General features: G+C 45.4%; 1 protein-coding gene across 1 annotated transcript in view; it reads left to right on the top strand.

The window, feature by feature from the left end:
• The first annotated feature begins 508 nt into the window (after window positions 1-508).
• The window catches only part of ETNPPL (ethanolamine-phosphate phospho-lyase), a 54367-nt gene continuing 39670 nt past the window's right edge, over window positions 509-15205 (top strand). Inside the window, exon 1 of the mRNA XM_075336426.1 lies at window positions 509-673. Within this exon, the coding sequence (XP_075192541.1) occupies window positions 618-673 (56 nt within the window). The 5' untranslated portion in view covers window positions 509-617. The remainder of the gene's footprint in view (window positions 674-15205) is intronic.

Genomic DNA, 15205 nt, shown 5'->3' with positions numbered 1-15205 from the left:
CCTGCTTTTTGAACTATATGATCAGCATTTTTATTCTGTTTTACTATTTGTTTAGATTTTCTTGTTTTTTTAGTTGAGCATCAGACTGTTGATATCTTAGCCTCCAAATATTGTAAATCCCAATATTAGCATTGTCATTAATACTATATGGCACTAGAAACCACCAGAAAATAGTATACATAGACAGGGATAAACAAGGAATCCAGAGAGCTGTTATCAGGGTCAAGTCTATTCACAAGGGATTAGAAGAAGGCATAATAATGCAGTTTGTTTGTTTACTATACAGCCAGCAGGACATTTGCACCCATACAATATATGTATGGAGCACAATAGCTGATAGACCTTAGGCATATGTTAGGGATCCAATGTCCTCAACTAGGACAAAAGTTGGAAAAGTTAACCATTTGCTAGCCTGTCATCTTTGGAGGAGTTAATGTCAGGCAGAGGCGTGAGGGGGGAGTGGAAGAGGCAGTGTCCTTAGAATACTCAGCCGGCATATAAATAGGGTGAGAGCATAGAGCAAGAGAACAGCTCACACCTCAGCCTGTGGCCATACAACAGTCCTGGGACTCAGCTGATCTGCAGATCTGTGCCAGGGGAGAGTGACAGCAGCCGAAATGTGTGAGCCATACTGCAAGGAGAGGACCCTGGAGCTGAGGAAAAAGCACATAGGGTAAGGCACATGATAGCAGGGACTATTAACAAATCATTAGAGGGCTTGATTATAATTTCTTAGTCTAGCTGCTCCAGAAATACACTTGTACTGTAAAGAGTTAAGAATCAGGTCATATTCTGCATCTTATAGGGTTGTAGAGGTTTTATTCTTGCTGAATGGTACCATATGTTACTTGGAAATGTAGCAGAGTGATATGGGACATTATATGCTGACTCAACCTGAACAGTTTGATGGTGACTGGGAAGTATTAATACTTAGAGCCAGAAAGCCCCAGCACCGGGTCCCTAAATGTCAGTGTACCCAAAATTAGACGAGACCTAATAGCTGAGGGGGAGCAGATCCTGGTGCACATACATAATGCCAGGCAGACATTGCCAAAAGAAGCGACAGCAAACAACATAAGATGCCCACACTATAGAAACATGAATGGTGGAGAAGGTCTGGTGCAAGCGGCCTCAGACAGACCACAAGGGAGGCATTTCCGAAAGAACACATCATAAAGGAAGCTGGGCTCACATTTCTGGGTGGAATCACACATGTCCTAATGTTTAGACAAGAACTAAAGGAACTGGATGTCTGGAAAGGGCAAAAGTAAATTGCAAAAGTTTACATCTCACAGAATGAGCAAATTCAACATATTATACCACAGATTCTATATATTTATTATCAATGTGCTAAAAGTTTGTAATATGATTCCACTGTATTTTGGCATATCATAATGTACAATATGAGAAAATGGAAATATAGACATACAAGAAAAATAGATATTAGATATATAGATGGACTGATGAGATATAGAGAGATAGATAGATATACATAGATCAGATGATAGATCAATTAGATGGATAGAAAACAACAGCACCTTACAGTTAATTAATAGATGAATTCCAATATTGCAACATAACATTTTTTGATCACTGGATGGACCCTAAAACTCTGTTGATTCTTTATTCTATATGTCTAACCAGGCCTCAAATGATGGATTATGGATGGATGGATTGATTGATTGATGGATGGATGGTGGAGAGATAGAATGATAGATGGATGGATTGATAGATAGATGGATAGATAGCTATAGATAAATAGATAGATATAGATAGAAGGATGAATAGATATAGATAGATAGATGGAAGTTTACATAGCTATAGATAAATGGATAGATAGATTGATTGATAGATAGATAGATGAATAGATAGATGGATAGATAGCTATAGATAAATAGATGGATATAGATAGATGGATGAATAGATATAGATAGATAGATGGAAGTTTACATAGCTATAGATAAATGGATAGATTGAAAGATAGATACTAGATAGTTGTTAGATAGATACTAGATAGACAGATAGATACTAGATAGATGTACTAGACAGATAGATACTAGATAGATGTTAGATAGATACTAGACAGATAGATACTAGATAGACTTCCTTGTCCCATATAATTATCCACTCCCAAAAGAGCTAGATTTATTATACTTTAAAAAACAAACAGGTTTATATTCAGTATATAACAGTAGATCTGAATAAAGATTAGGCTCAGCAGGTGAGGACTCTCCTTCAGGGCAACTCTTTCTATCCTAAGGAGCAGCAGTTCTAAAGTGTTGCTTGTCAGTTGTTCTTGAAGATACTTATTGACTGTGCACAGGGCACAAACAGACAATACAGAAACAACAGCCCCCACAAGCAATAAGGAGAGAACGTAATCTACAGTTTACATTATCTCTGACTGTTTTTCCAATGTATTGCATTTCTTAGGTTGTCAGTCTGCCACAGACAGCAGGGGGCAGGAACAAGCCCTGGAAATGTCTTCAGAAGGCGTCAGTTTCCCAAATCACACTATGTGAAGTGTCCTTAGATGAAAGTCCACCATGTAGCAGAGGATTCCCCTCACTACACATCAGAGCACTTGCTATACTAACAATAACATGCTATACAGTATAGATAATAGCCCTGAGGAGGGTGATGAGTGGTGGCGAGTAGGATGAAGGCAGTGAGGAGGGGAGCCCATGAGCCTGGAGCAGCTCAGACACAGGAGGGGAGCGGGGGAAGGAGAAGGGAGCTAATCCTCTTCTACAATATCCAGACTGTCCAAAATGGGACAGTCTCTGGCGCTGCAGTCCTGGCAGCCAGGTAGTGTCCCTAAGGCACCAGGCTTCCAGGATTTCATACAGTTTGTAAACTCAAGGAAATAGCTTATAAAGTACCAAATAGCACAATAGGCACCGCCTGGGCACAGTTTGTGTTCCAGGGCATTGTGCAAAGAGGCACCTAAAGATGTCTCTTTGGTGAAGGCACTTTTGGGCATTACTTTGTCTTACACAGGCTGCATTAGTGTAAATTGACCTGAGAGGACCTCACTCCTATTCCCCACCCCCTGATATAGCCATCAATAATAAGCGCTTGTGCCAATTGGTTAACCTGCCAGAAGGTTCATAAGTCTATAAAGTCTGTAAAGTGGTGGCAGTCTGCCCTCAAATAAAGTCCACAAAGTCCTAATTAGCTTGTAAATTGTGTTGGGTTTCCATAAATTGGGCTTGAGGTCTAAAGCTTCGTTCCATGATTAGTATTCATTTCTGCACCATCTCTGTAGCTTAGTTCACTTGCTTTTTGCGTTTTTATTGCATGTTACAAACATCAGAACACTTCGTAATTTATTTTTACAGTAAAACTTATAATCACTCATTCCAATAGAGAAAGAGAAAAGTGTGTATGTGTAATAGCCGGCAGGGAGCCAAACATCAGTGCCCTGCAGTCACCCCGCTCACCGCTGCCAGCTGTGCCCTCCTGCTATATGTGCACCTCCACCACACAGTTGTTTTTCATTGAGCAGCAGCCCACACATTGTAATCATTTCCTATGTGCTCCATTTTCCAAGCATCCCCACTCATAAACAAACTTCTTGTTGCTTAGTTAAAGCTCATTTGACTTGTGAAGCACTGGGATAGCAGAGCAGCTAAGAAAGCCAATGCTGTTCCAATAACTGATAGATCTAATGGAGCTTTCACCAGACTTCACAATACAATCTCCATACATGAGCAGATCATGGACATACATCTGTCTGAGATGGTTTTGTGAATCCTACTTTGAGCAGGGGGTTGGACATGATGACCCAGGAGGTCCCTTCCAGTGGAGTATCTAACGTTTGATGGGCCCCAATACAAAATTTGAACCTGGCCACCCCATGTTGGTCAGATGTATGAATATGTATGTATACATTTAGTGTTCTAAATCCTATAAAGTAATGTCCCTTATCCTGTTCAAATGTACCCCATCCTTGGCTACTTAGTGGAAAATGTCCCCCATCCTGGTATATATGCCTCCCATCCTGGTAAATGTCCTCCATCCTGGTAAATATGCCCCCCCAACCTGGCATGTATGTACTGCAGCTTAAGCTCCTTCCTGGTAAATATGTGGGCCCTGTTATTTATGTCAACCATCCTGGGCCCCTTCCTGGTAAATATGTACCCCATTCTGGTATATATATCCCCCATCCTGGTAAATGTCTCCCATCCTTGGCCCAGCGTGGTAAATATATTCCCCACCTTGTATATATATGCCCCCCGTCCTGGTATATATGTCCCCCTTCCTGGGCTCATTCCTGATAACTGTGTCCTCCATCCTGGTATACATGACCCCCATTCTAGGCCCAATCCTGGTATATATGTCCCCATCCTAGGCTACATCTTGGTATATATGCCACTCATCCTGGTAAAAATGTCCCCCATCTGGTATACATAAATACCTCCTGGTATTTATGTTATATGTCCTCATCCTGGTAAATATGTCTCCGTTCCATCTCTTATCGCAAAAAATAAAAAAAACCCATTGTACTCACCCTACCCAGCTCCCACATTGAGCAACGCCTTCCTATGTAGCCAGCCTGCAGTGGCTAGCAGTTGACATCGGCATCCGTGCTAAAGCAACGCATGACTTCATTGACATGTGCCACCCTCAGTCATGGGGACACCGCTATCAGCTGCCAGCCACTGTTCAGCCAGAAGCCTGTATCTCAGTGCAGGTACCTGATAGGTCTCTGCGCCACAATGTATTTCAGCTGGATGTGTGCCCTCGGACACACATCCAGCTGAAGCAGTGGCTGAAGTTGGCTGGTCCCCTTCACCCCCAGGGCCTGGTCGTGGTCGCGATCCCTGCGACTCCACCCCTGGTCCCTTCCAGCTATAATATTCTATGACTTCTCTCAGACCTGATAAGGATGTTGTATTTACTTTTAAAATATTTTCCCTTAAAGGGAATCTGTCTCTAGGTCTTTGATACCCCATCTAGAGCAGCATGATGTAGGGGCAGAAACCCTGATTACAACGATGTGTCACTTACTGGTCTGTTTATTGTGATATTTGATAAAATCACAGTTTCCTCTGCTGCAGATCTACCAGTTCTCGGAATGCTGCGTTCTATATAACGTGCCCCTCACCATTGATTGGCAACTTTACACCAAAATTTGCTAATCAGTGGTGGAGATACATAAATATATGACTAATGCACCTAATCTCATTTTCAGATTAAAGGGGTAATCCGGCTTCTTTGACATTTTTTTTTTATTTCCCTATTGGGCTACATTACGGCAGGTAAGTAGATAGTGACCACTTACCTGCCCTGCTGTCAGCCCCTCTCCCCCGGCTCAGAGCGGTCATGTGGCCGCTCCTGCCGCGATTTTGCTGCTTCCGGTCATTTCATGTCAACATGGGCAGGGCCATGTTGACATGCAAATGTGGAACAGCTTGTTGCCGCCCTGCTGGGCTGTACAGTACGAGGAGTCCGCGCCCCCAGGGACCCTCCCACACATTCCCCCGCACCTATTTTACTCTCCAGTAACCTCCCCCTGCACTGCTGTGGGGTCCGTGACCTGGGGGAGGGGCCTGGTGGCGGCTGCCGTGGTGTCAGCGCCAGCACCGGGCCCCCTGCCCAGGATCGCACATTCAAATGTACCGGCATCACAGATCACCGATGCCGGTACATTTGAAAGTGCTGATGAGAAGCAGTGCAGCGCTGCTTCTCATCACTGTCCCTCCGGCTGTCTGTGCTCTCTTCAGCACAGCGGTGACGTCACTACTGTGCTGATATGGCCAGAGCACAGACAGCTGGCGAACGTGCAGGAGCGGCGGGGACTGAGGACGGGTGAGTATGTACTCCCTACATGTGTTCCCTATGGGGGGGTGCGCAGAGCCATATGTGTGCGTGTGCAGAGCCATATGTGTGCGTCTGCAGAGCCATGTGTGCGTGTGCAGAGCCATATGTGTGCGTGTGCAGAGCCATATGTGTGCGTGTGCAGAGCCATATGTGTGCGTGTGCATAACCATATGTGTGCGTGTGCAGAGCCATATGTGTGCGTGTGCAGAGCCATATGTGCGCGTGTGCAGAGCCATATGTGTGCATGTGCAGTGCAGAGCCATATGTGTGCGTGTGCGGTACAGAGCCATATGTGTGCGGTGCAGAGCCATATGTGTGCGTGTGCGGTGCAGAGCCATATGTGTGCGTGTGCGGTGCAGAGCCATATGTGTGCGGTGCAGAGCCATATGTGTGCGTGTGCGGTACAGAGCCATATGTGTGCGTTGCAGAGCCATGCGTGTGCGGTGCAGAGCCATATGTGTGCGTGTGCGGTGCAGAGCCATATGTGTGCATGTGCGGTGCAGAGCCATATGTGTACGTGTGCGGTACAGAGCCATATGTGTGCGGTGCAGAGCCATATGTGTGCGTGTGCGGTGCAGAGCCATATGTGTGCATGTGCGGTGCAGAGCCATATGTGTGCATGTGCGGTACAGAGCCATATGTGTGCGGTGCAGAGCCATATGTGTGCGTGTGCGGTGCAGAGCCATATGTGTGCGTGTGCGGTGCAGAGCCATATGTGTACGTGTGCGGTGCAGAGCCATATATGTACGTGTGCGGTACAGAGCCATATGTGTGCGGTGCAGAGCCATATGTGTGCGTGTGCAGAGCCATATGTGTGCGTGTGCAGAGCCATATGTGGGCGTGTGCGGTACAGAGCCATATGTGTGCGTTGCAGAGCCATATGTGTGCGTGTGCGGTGCAGAGCCCGATGTGGGGCTGTTATTTGCAATGCTGTAGTGATACCAGGTCAGGTGCTGGGGCAGAATATACTGACAGGGAATGTGTGTGCAGGGGGTGGGCAGAGGGCAGGGCTGGACACTGGGGTGGGCGGTGCCAGCTCTGACTGAGGTTTTGCACAGGAAGTGGTCATGTTTGCTGGATCTGAATGTAAACAAGAGCTGCAGAGAATAAAGGGTGAATTCAAGAGGAACAAAAGTTAGAAAACAAAAAATAACAATGTAGGTGTGATTTATATGACAATACAGCACAGAAACTCAAACATTTTTGTTAAGCTAATGTCGGACAACTCCTTTAAGAATAAATTTGAAAAAAAGATACAGGAAAAAACACTCCATAATCAATTTATAAAAGGAAGAAACCGGGAGCATTTTAATGCTAAAATATTTATCCAAAGATTTTAAAACACACCAAAAAATGTAAACCAAAAAATAACACCAGTATACAATGTACATTGTAGGCTCCCTGGGTGCTTCTGAGCAGGGGCGTAACGATCGCGGTCGCAGAGGTCGCCACTGCGACCGGGCCCGCAGGGTTATAGGGGCCTGGCAGCCGCTCTGCAGAGCCGGCTGCCGGGCCCCTATGTGTAGTGCCGCTGTGTAGTGGCCGACTGTGAGATCGTTAGGGGGCCGGCCTGTGAGTCAGGGGGGCCCAGTGTCTGCAGGGGGCAGAGGGGCCCCTGACCTGGAGAGGCCACCAGGCGTTCCTGACCTGCTGCAGAGGAGATGTGCTCCTGCACGGCAGACGGAAACCATCCCTACCAGGACCTGCGATGATGTCACGCCCATGTGACTGTGTGGGAGGAGACACAGGATGCCGGGGAGAAATCCGGAGAAGATACTTCGAGCACATGAGTGGTAATGAATAAAGAGGGAACATGAGGGGGTGGAGGGGGGCTGCAGGGTGAGTGGGATATGAGGGCTGCAGACTGTGACAGAAGCATGTGAAGGGTGCACAGTGTTTGAGAGGGGTAAGTTGGGGTACGGGCAGGGTGAGATATGTGGGTCAGGGTGTGTGTGTGATATGGGGGTGCAGGCTGTATAGGGAGCAGGGTGTGTGACATGGGGGCAGGGGCATAACTACCGCAGTCGCAGGGGTCAGAAGGAGCTGAGAGGTACTTGTTTTTTTATTTTGCTGGCTGCATGACACATATAGGCCCGGGGAAGCTGCCTGCATGATACATGGAGGCCCTGGTGGGGCTGGCTGGTAGGCTGCATTACACACAGAAGCCCTGGGGGCTGGCTGCATGACACATGGAGGCCCTGGGGGGGCTGGCTGCATGACACATGGAGGCCCTGGGGGGGCTGGCTACATGACACATGGAGACCCTGGGGGGGGATGGCTGCATGACACATGGAGGCCCTGGCTACATGACACATGGAGACCCTGGGGGGGCTGGCTGCATGACACATGGAGACCCTGGGTTGGCTGGCTGCATGACACATGGAGACCCTGGGGGGGCTGGCTGCATAATACATGGAGGCCCTGGGGGGGCTGGCTGCATGACACATGGAGACCCTGGGGGGGCTGGCTGCATGACACATAGAGGCCCTGGGGGGGGCTGGCTGCATGACGCATAGAGGCCCTGGGGGGGCTGGCTGCATGACGCATAAAGGCCCGGGGGAAGCTGGCTGCATTACACATGGAGGCCCTGGTGGGGCTGGCTGCATGACACATGGTGGGGCTGGCTGCATGACACATGGAGGCCCTGGTGGGACTGGCTGCATAATACATGGAGGCCTGGGGGTGTGGCTGCATGATACATGGAGGTCTATGGGACTGCATAATAAACATGAAGGACACCTTATACATAGACTATAGCAGCGCATTATACATGGAGGTCTATGGGGCTGCATTATAATACATATAGGACTATGGGGGCTACATTTATAATATATGGAGGACTATAGAGGCTACCTTACACATGGTCTGTGGGGGTGCATTATAAAGCATGGGGGACTGTGGTGCAGAATAAAATATGGAGAACTATGGGAAATGCATTATAATACATGGAGGACTATGGGGGTGCATTCTAATATATAAAGGGTTATGTGGGACCCTTTATACTATATGGAAGGCTAGGTGGGGGACATTATAGTATTTGGAGAACTATATATGAGGGAGGAAAAAGATACAAGTATGGGGTGGGAATGTTTTGTGCTGAGGGAAAAGGGCTCTTTCCCATGCTCTGCTATACATCTCTCAGCACCCAGCTTTCCCATGCTCTGCTATACATCTCTCAGCACCCAGCTTTCCCATGCTCTGCTATACATCTCTCAGCACCCAGCTTTCCCATGTTCTGCTATACATCTCTCAGCACCCAGCTTTCCCATGCTCTGCTATACATCTCTCAGCACCCAGCTTTCCCATGCTCTGCTATACATCTTCTCTCAGCACCCAGCGTTCCCATGCTCTGCTATACATCTCTCAGCACCCAGCTTTCCCATGCTCTGCTATACATCTCTCAGCACCCAGCTTTCCCATGTTCTGCTATACATCTCTCAGCACCCAGCTTTCCCATGTTCTGCTATACATCTCTCAGCACCCAGCTTTCCCATGCTCTGCTATACATCTCTCAGCACCCAGCTTTCCCATGCTCTGCTGTACATCTCTCAGCACCCAGCTTTCCCATGCTCTGCTATACATCTCTCAGCACCCAGCTTTCCCATGCTCTGCTATACATCTCTCAGCACCCAGCTTTCCCATGCTCTGCTATACATCTCTCAGAACCCAGCTTTCCCATGCTCTGCTGTACATCTCTCAGCACCCAGCTTTCCCATGCTCTGCTATACATCTCTCAGCACCCAGCTTTCCCATGCTCTGCTGTACATCTCTCAGCACCCAGCTTTCCCATGCTCTGCTGTACATCTCTCAGCACCCAGCTTTCCCATGCTCTGCTATACATCTCTCAGCACCCAGCTTTCCCATGCTCTGCTATACATCTCTCAGCACCCAGCTTTCCCATGCTCTGCTATACATCTCTCAGCACCCAGCTTTCCCATGCTCTGCTATACATCTCTCAGCACCCAGCTTTCCCATGCTCTGATATGGGAAAGCTGGGTGCTGAGGGAAAGATGTATGACAGAGCATGGGAAAGCAGGGTGCTGAGAGATGTATAGCAGAGCAGGGAAAGCTGGGTGCTGAGAGATGTATAGCAGAGCATGGGAAAGCTGGGTGCTGATAGAGGGATTTTAGATCATGGGGAAACCTGGGTGCTGTGGGTAAGAGCCAAGTGTCAGCATCATTATCCCGTACCCTAAGTGTTGTGTACATGGAGGGGGGCCCCGGTCCAAAGTTTGCACCAGGGCCCATCAAACTCTAGTTACGCCACTGCTTCTGAGTATATATTTTTCCTCACTCTGCCCTTCACATATATGTGGCTATCCACCCCTTTGTATGCCATCCACTAGCACTTCTGTACTGTGTATAGTTTTTTGTATACTGGTGTTATTTTTTGGTTTATATTTTTTGGTGTGTTTTAAAATCTTTGGCTAAATAAAAATTCATATTTTAGCCTTAAAGCGCTCCCAGTTCTGTCCTTTGCCAATCAGTGGTGAAGGTAGGGTTATACAGAGCTCATAAATTTGGAGGACTACATGGCATGAGACAATTACCGTATTCCTCTAAGGCCTCCGACACACATCCGTGCCGCCGGTACGTGTTTGCCATTTTTTGCACGTACCGGTGGCACGGAGACACGTTAAGCAATGCTACCCTATTGTAGCAGGCACACACACGTAAAACCACACGGAACGTGTGTCCGTGTGCGTTTGTACGTGTGTGCGTTTTTCTACACGCTGTCATGTCCACGTTTTCTCCGGCAGCACGGGTGTCACACGGCCCGCACCCGTACCACACGGGTGTAGTGTGGATGTGGTCCCGTGTTACACGCGCCGGAGAAAACACACGTGTCATTAAAAAATAAAATTTACTCACCTTCTCCAGCCCTCCTGTCTCTGCCACTGCTGCCACTTGCTGCCGACCGCCACTCATTATGTTCATTTAATATTCACTTCACTGCGGCCGGCAGCAGCAGCAGCAGCGGGGAGACGGGAGGGCTGAAGACCGAGGATCAGCACCACGGACAGCAGCGCGGACCACGTGAGTATGTAAATTACCGTTTCTACGTGTGCTATCATGGATAGCACACGTAGAACACACGTGGACCGCACGTACCAGAGACACGTACTTACCACACGTAACACGCAGGGTAAATACGTGTCTCGCGGCACGTGCGTGTTTTTAACGGAAGTGTGTTTCAGGCCTAAAACAGTGATTGTATTGAAACAACACAGATCACTGAGATAAGGGACTCTGCCTCTACATAATGCTGATCTCAGATTGCATAGAAAAATGCAATTGCTTATCTAGCCTCATTGACAGGTCCACAGTGTCCCTCCTGCTGCTGAGATCTCTCACTGCTCAGTACATGCTGTATCTCTCTGTCACGCTGGGATACTGGAGACTGAATACACTAAGACTAATGAGCTATTTCATTCTATAGCTAGATTATTATACACCCATTATGACATGGATTTTAGAAGTAAATGCATCAGTTTCACCAGGTATAAGATTTATTTAATCATGTATACAACTTGTATTATGAAATCTTGGTGATAGATACAATTTAAAGGGAACCTGTCATGTGAAAAATAGTATCTGATCTGCAGGCAGGATGATATAGAGCAGGAGGAGCTGAGAAGATTGATGTACATTTTTGTGGGAAAGCTTTCTGTAAAACTTCCCATTATTGAAATCCTTGGGGTTTACATGCACATGATGCCTGTGGGCGGTCTTAGTCAGTGATTGACAGTCTTCCCTGTATGACTGCATGTACAATGTGACAAGTACTCTGTAAATATTGGAAACTTTAGAAAAATCAGTCTAAGATTTGTGGAATTCCCCCTCCCCAATCTATGTCATGTATTTTCTGTAACTACTGTATCCTCACATGTAAACATTTATGAGTGTCTAAATTTTAACTATTATTCACATTTTGGCAGGGTTGGATTCTCTTTCAGTTTCTTTTATATTTTTAACGCCTTCAGGACAAGACAATTTTCTTTGTGCCTTTGTTGTTTCCTCCCCATTTTGTAAGAGCCGGATGACTTGTAATTTTGAATGTCAACATTCATGTTATTGTATCAAATGCTAAAAAACAGGAAAAAAAAATCCAAGTGAGGTGAAATTGTGGAAAAACTGCAGTTCTTCCACTGTTTTTCAGGTTTTGTTTTTGCAGCACTTATTATGTGGTAAAAATGATTGGGCAATATGATTACACATGTCAGCAAAATTACGGCAATACCATACTTGCAACTTTTCTTTTCTAAAATATTTTAGCAGTGAAAAAACTTCTAAAATTTGTTAAAAAAAAAATGTAGCTGAGCCCCGTACCTTTAATTTTTCTGTCGATGGACCTGCATGAGATATTGTTTTTTTCATGTCGAGCTGATGTTTATGGTACAATTTAGGGGTACATAAACCATATTTATCACTTTTATTGCATTTTGCTCAAAATTGCAGTGATTGAAAAAACTTCAAATTTGCTATTTCAATCGCTTCGTTTTTTTGTTTTTGACATTCATGTAAGTTTTAAATAAATTTGTATTTTGAACGCATAGACTTTTGTAGACACATTGATATCAATTATGCTTAATATTTTTTTTATTTCCCTACTGTAAAACTGGTAAAAGGACAGCAGATGTAACATACCGTGTGTGTGTGTATATGTATATGTATATATGTATATATATATATATATATATATTTATTTCACTTTATTCTTTACTTCATGTTTAGCCCCCCTATAGGACTTTAACTTGTGATTGTGTGACCAGGGGTCTCAATCTCGGTTGGGTATATGTCCCCCATTCTGGTGTTCCTCTTTTAGTATTGTCCCCATCCTTGCCCACACCTAGTAGTAATGTCTCCATTCTTGTCCACTTGTAGCACTGCCTGGTCCTTATCCTGTAGTAATGTGCCCATCCTGGTCTCTATCTTGTAGTAATGTCCTCATCCTGGTCCCCTTGTAGTAATGCCCTCATCCAGGTTCCCATCTTGTAGTAATATCTCCATCCTGGTCCTCTTGTAGTAATGTCCCCATCCTGATCCACATTTTGTAATAATGTCCTTATCTCGCTACCCATCCTTGTCCTCATCATGTAGTAATGTCCCATTCTGGTCCCCATTTTGTAGCAAAGTCCTCATCCTGTAGTAATGTCCCCATCCTGGTCCTTATCCTGTAGTAATGTCCCCATCCTACTTTTCATCCTGTAGTAATTATCCAAAATTATTTGTGTTCAATAATCATTAATCTTTATGTAAATAAAAATTAAGGATGTGTAAGTTGCTAAAACTGAAGTTGTGGTTTACTATAAAGCCATAGACAGAGAATTATTGTAATTCATCCAAATCTACCAGAAACATGAACACCAAGCTTGTTGATTTCATTATGGAGCCACCATTAAGCCAGCCATTGTTAATCCCTTTATGATAAAGGTTGTCAGCAAAGGAGTGGACATGTTGAAATAACATATGCCTGATCATTCTTTCTCTTGTAAGGGCCAGTTTGTGGCCATATGGATAAGGGACTGTGGTCACCAAAATTAGCTGTTTTAGTTACATTTTTTCTAATGCCAAATGCTCACTCAGCCAAATGTTTTTCTCCTTGTCCCCTTATACACTTGCACTCTTGACCCCAGTATACTTGTGTTCTTTATGGAAAGAGGTGAGCAATCAGCTGTAATCACCTCTGGGGCACCTTATTGCAAGGGAGAAGAGATGGATCTGGCAAGTCAATTAAAAAAGCTCTATCCTTCTCTCATCTGACACATTAGATGGTCATCACAACTGCTAAAGGGACTTTACGCTAGTGGTTTAGGGGCCTCTAGAGTTCAGATTTTGATTTTTTTTCTTTAATGTGTATCGTGGCAACAACCTGCCTGTTGTACTCAGCACTGGCACAGAGCGGTCATTGACTACTCCTGCCGGCGGCTGGTATGTCGATGGGGCGTGACTGGCGTGTCATACAGATTGACAACCGTCTTCCTGTAGTTAGGCACCCGATATACGGTTGTCAATCAGCATGACATCGACACTCACACCCCTTCAACAGAGCAGAGCAGAGAAGAAGCCATCGCTCTGTTGACATAATGTTAGCAGAATGAATTGCTGTTAGGACTCATTTGTGACCGCTCTGTGCTGGTGGAGAGCGGCACAGGGAAAAACAGGAAGGTAGTTAGCAACTATCTGCCTCTTAGTGCTTATGTACATTATAAAATGTAAAAAAAATTACACAATAAATTCTTTAAGTCTTTGTTATTTTTACAGCAAGACTAGTGCAACGTACAGCAAGACTAGTGCTACGTACAGCAAGACTAGTGCTACGTACAGCAAGACTAGTGCTACGTACAGCAAGACTAGTGCTACATACAGCAAGACTAGTGCTACATACAGCAAGACTAGTGCTACATACAGCAAGACTAGTGCTACATACAGCAAGACTAGTGCTACATACAGCAAGACTAGTGATGTATACAGCAAGACTAGTGCTATATACAGCAAGACTAGTGCTAGTGCTGTATATAGCAAGACTAGTGCTATATCCAGCAAGACTAGTGCTATATCCAGCAAGACTAGTGCTATATCCAGCAAGACTAGTGCTACATACAGCAAGACTAGTGCTACATACAGCAAGACTAGTGATGTATACAGCAAGACTAGTGCTATATACAGCAAGACTAGTGCTACATACAGCAAGACTAGTGCTATATCCAGCAAGACTAGTGCTATATCCAGCAAGACTAGTGCTATATCCAGCAAGACTAGTGCTACATACAGCAAGACTAGTGCTACATACAGCAAGACTAGTGCTATATCCAGCAAGACTAGTGCTACATACAGCAAGACTAGTGCTACATACAGCAAGACTAGTGCGACATACAGCAAGACTAGTGCTATATACAGCAAGACTAGTGCTATATACAGCAAGACTAGTGCTATATACAGCAAGACTAGTGCTACATACAGCAAGACTAGTGCTACATACAGCAAGACTAGTGCTACATACAGCAAGACTAGTGCTACATACAGCAAGACTAGTGATGTATACAGCAAGACTAGTGCTATATACAGCAAGACTAGTGCTAGTGCTGTATACAGCAAGACTAGTGCTATATCCAGCAAGACTAGTGCTATATCCAGCAAGACTAGTGCTACATACAGCAAGACTAGTGCTACATACAGCAAGACTAGTGCTATATCCAGCAAGACTAGTGCTACATACAGCAAGACTAGTGCTGCATACAGCAAGACTAGTGGTACATGCAGCAAGACTAGTGCTATATACAGCAAGACTAGTGCTACATACAGCAAGACTAGTGCTACATACAGCAAGACTAGTGCTATATACAGCAAGACTAGTGCTATATACAGCAAGACTAGT

This window comes from Anomaloglossus baeobatrachus, chromosome 1, assembly GCF_048569485.1.
Source record: "Anomaloglossus baeobatrachus isolate aAnoBae1 chromosome 1, aAnoBae1.hap1, whole genome shotgun sequence".
NCBI lineage: Eukaryota > Metazoa > Chordata > Amphibia > Anura > Aromobatidae > Anomaloglossus > Anomaloglossus baeobatrachus.
This window is presented reverse-complemented; position numbering and strand designations above follow the sequence as displayed.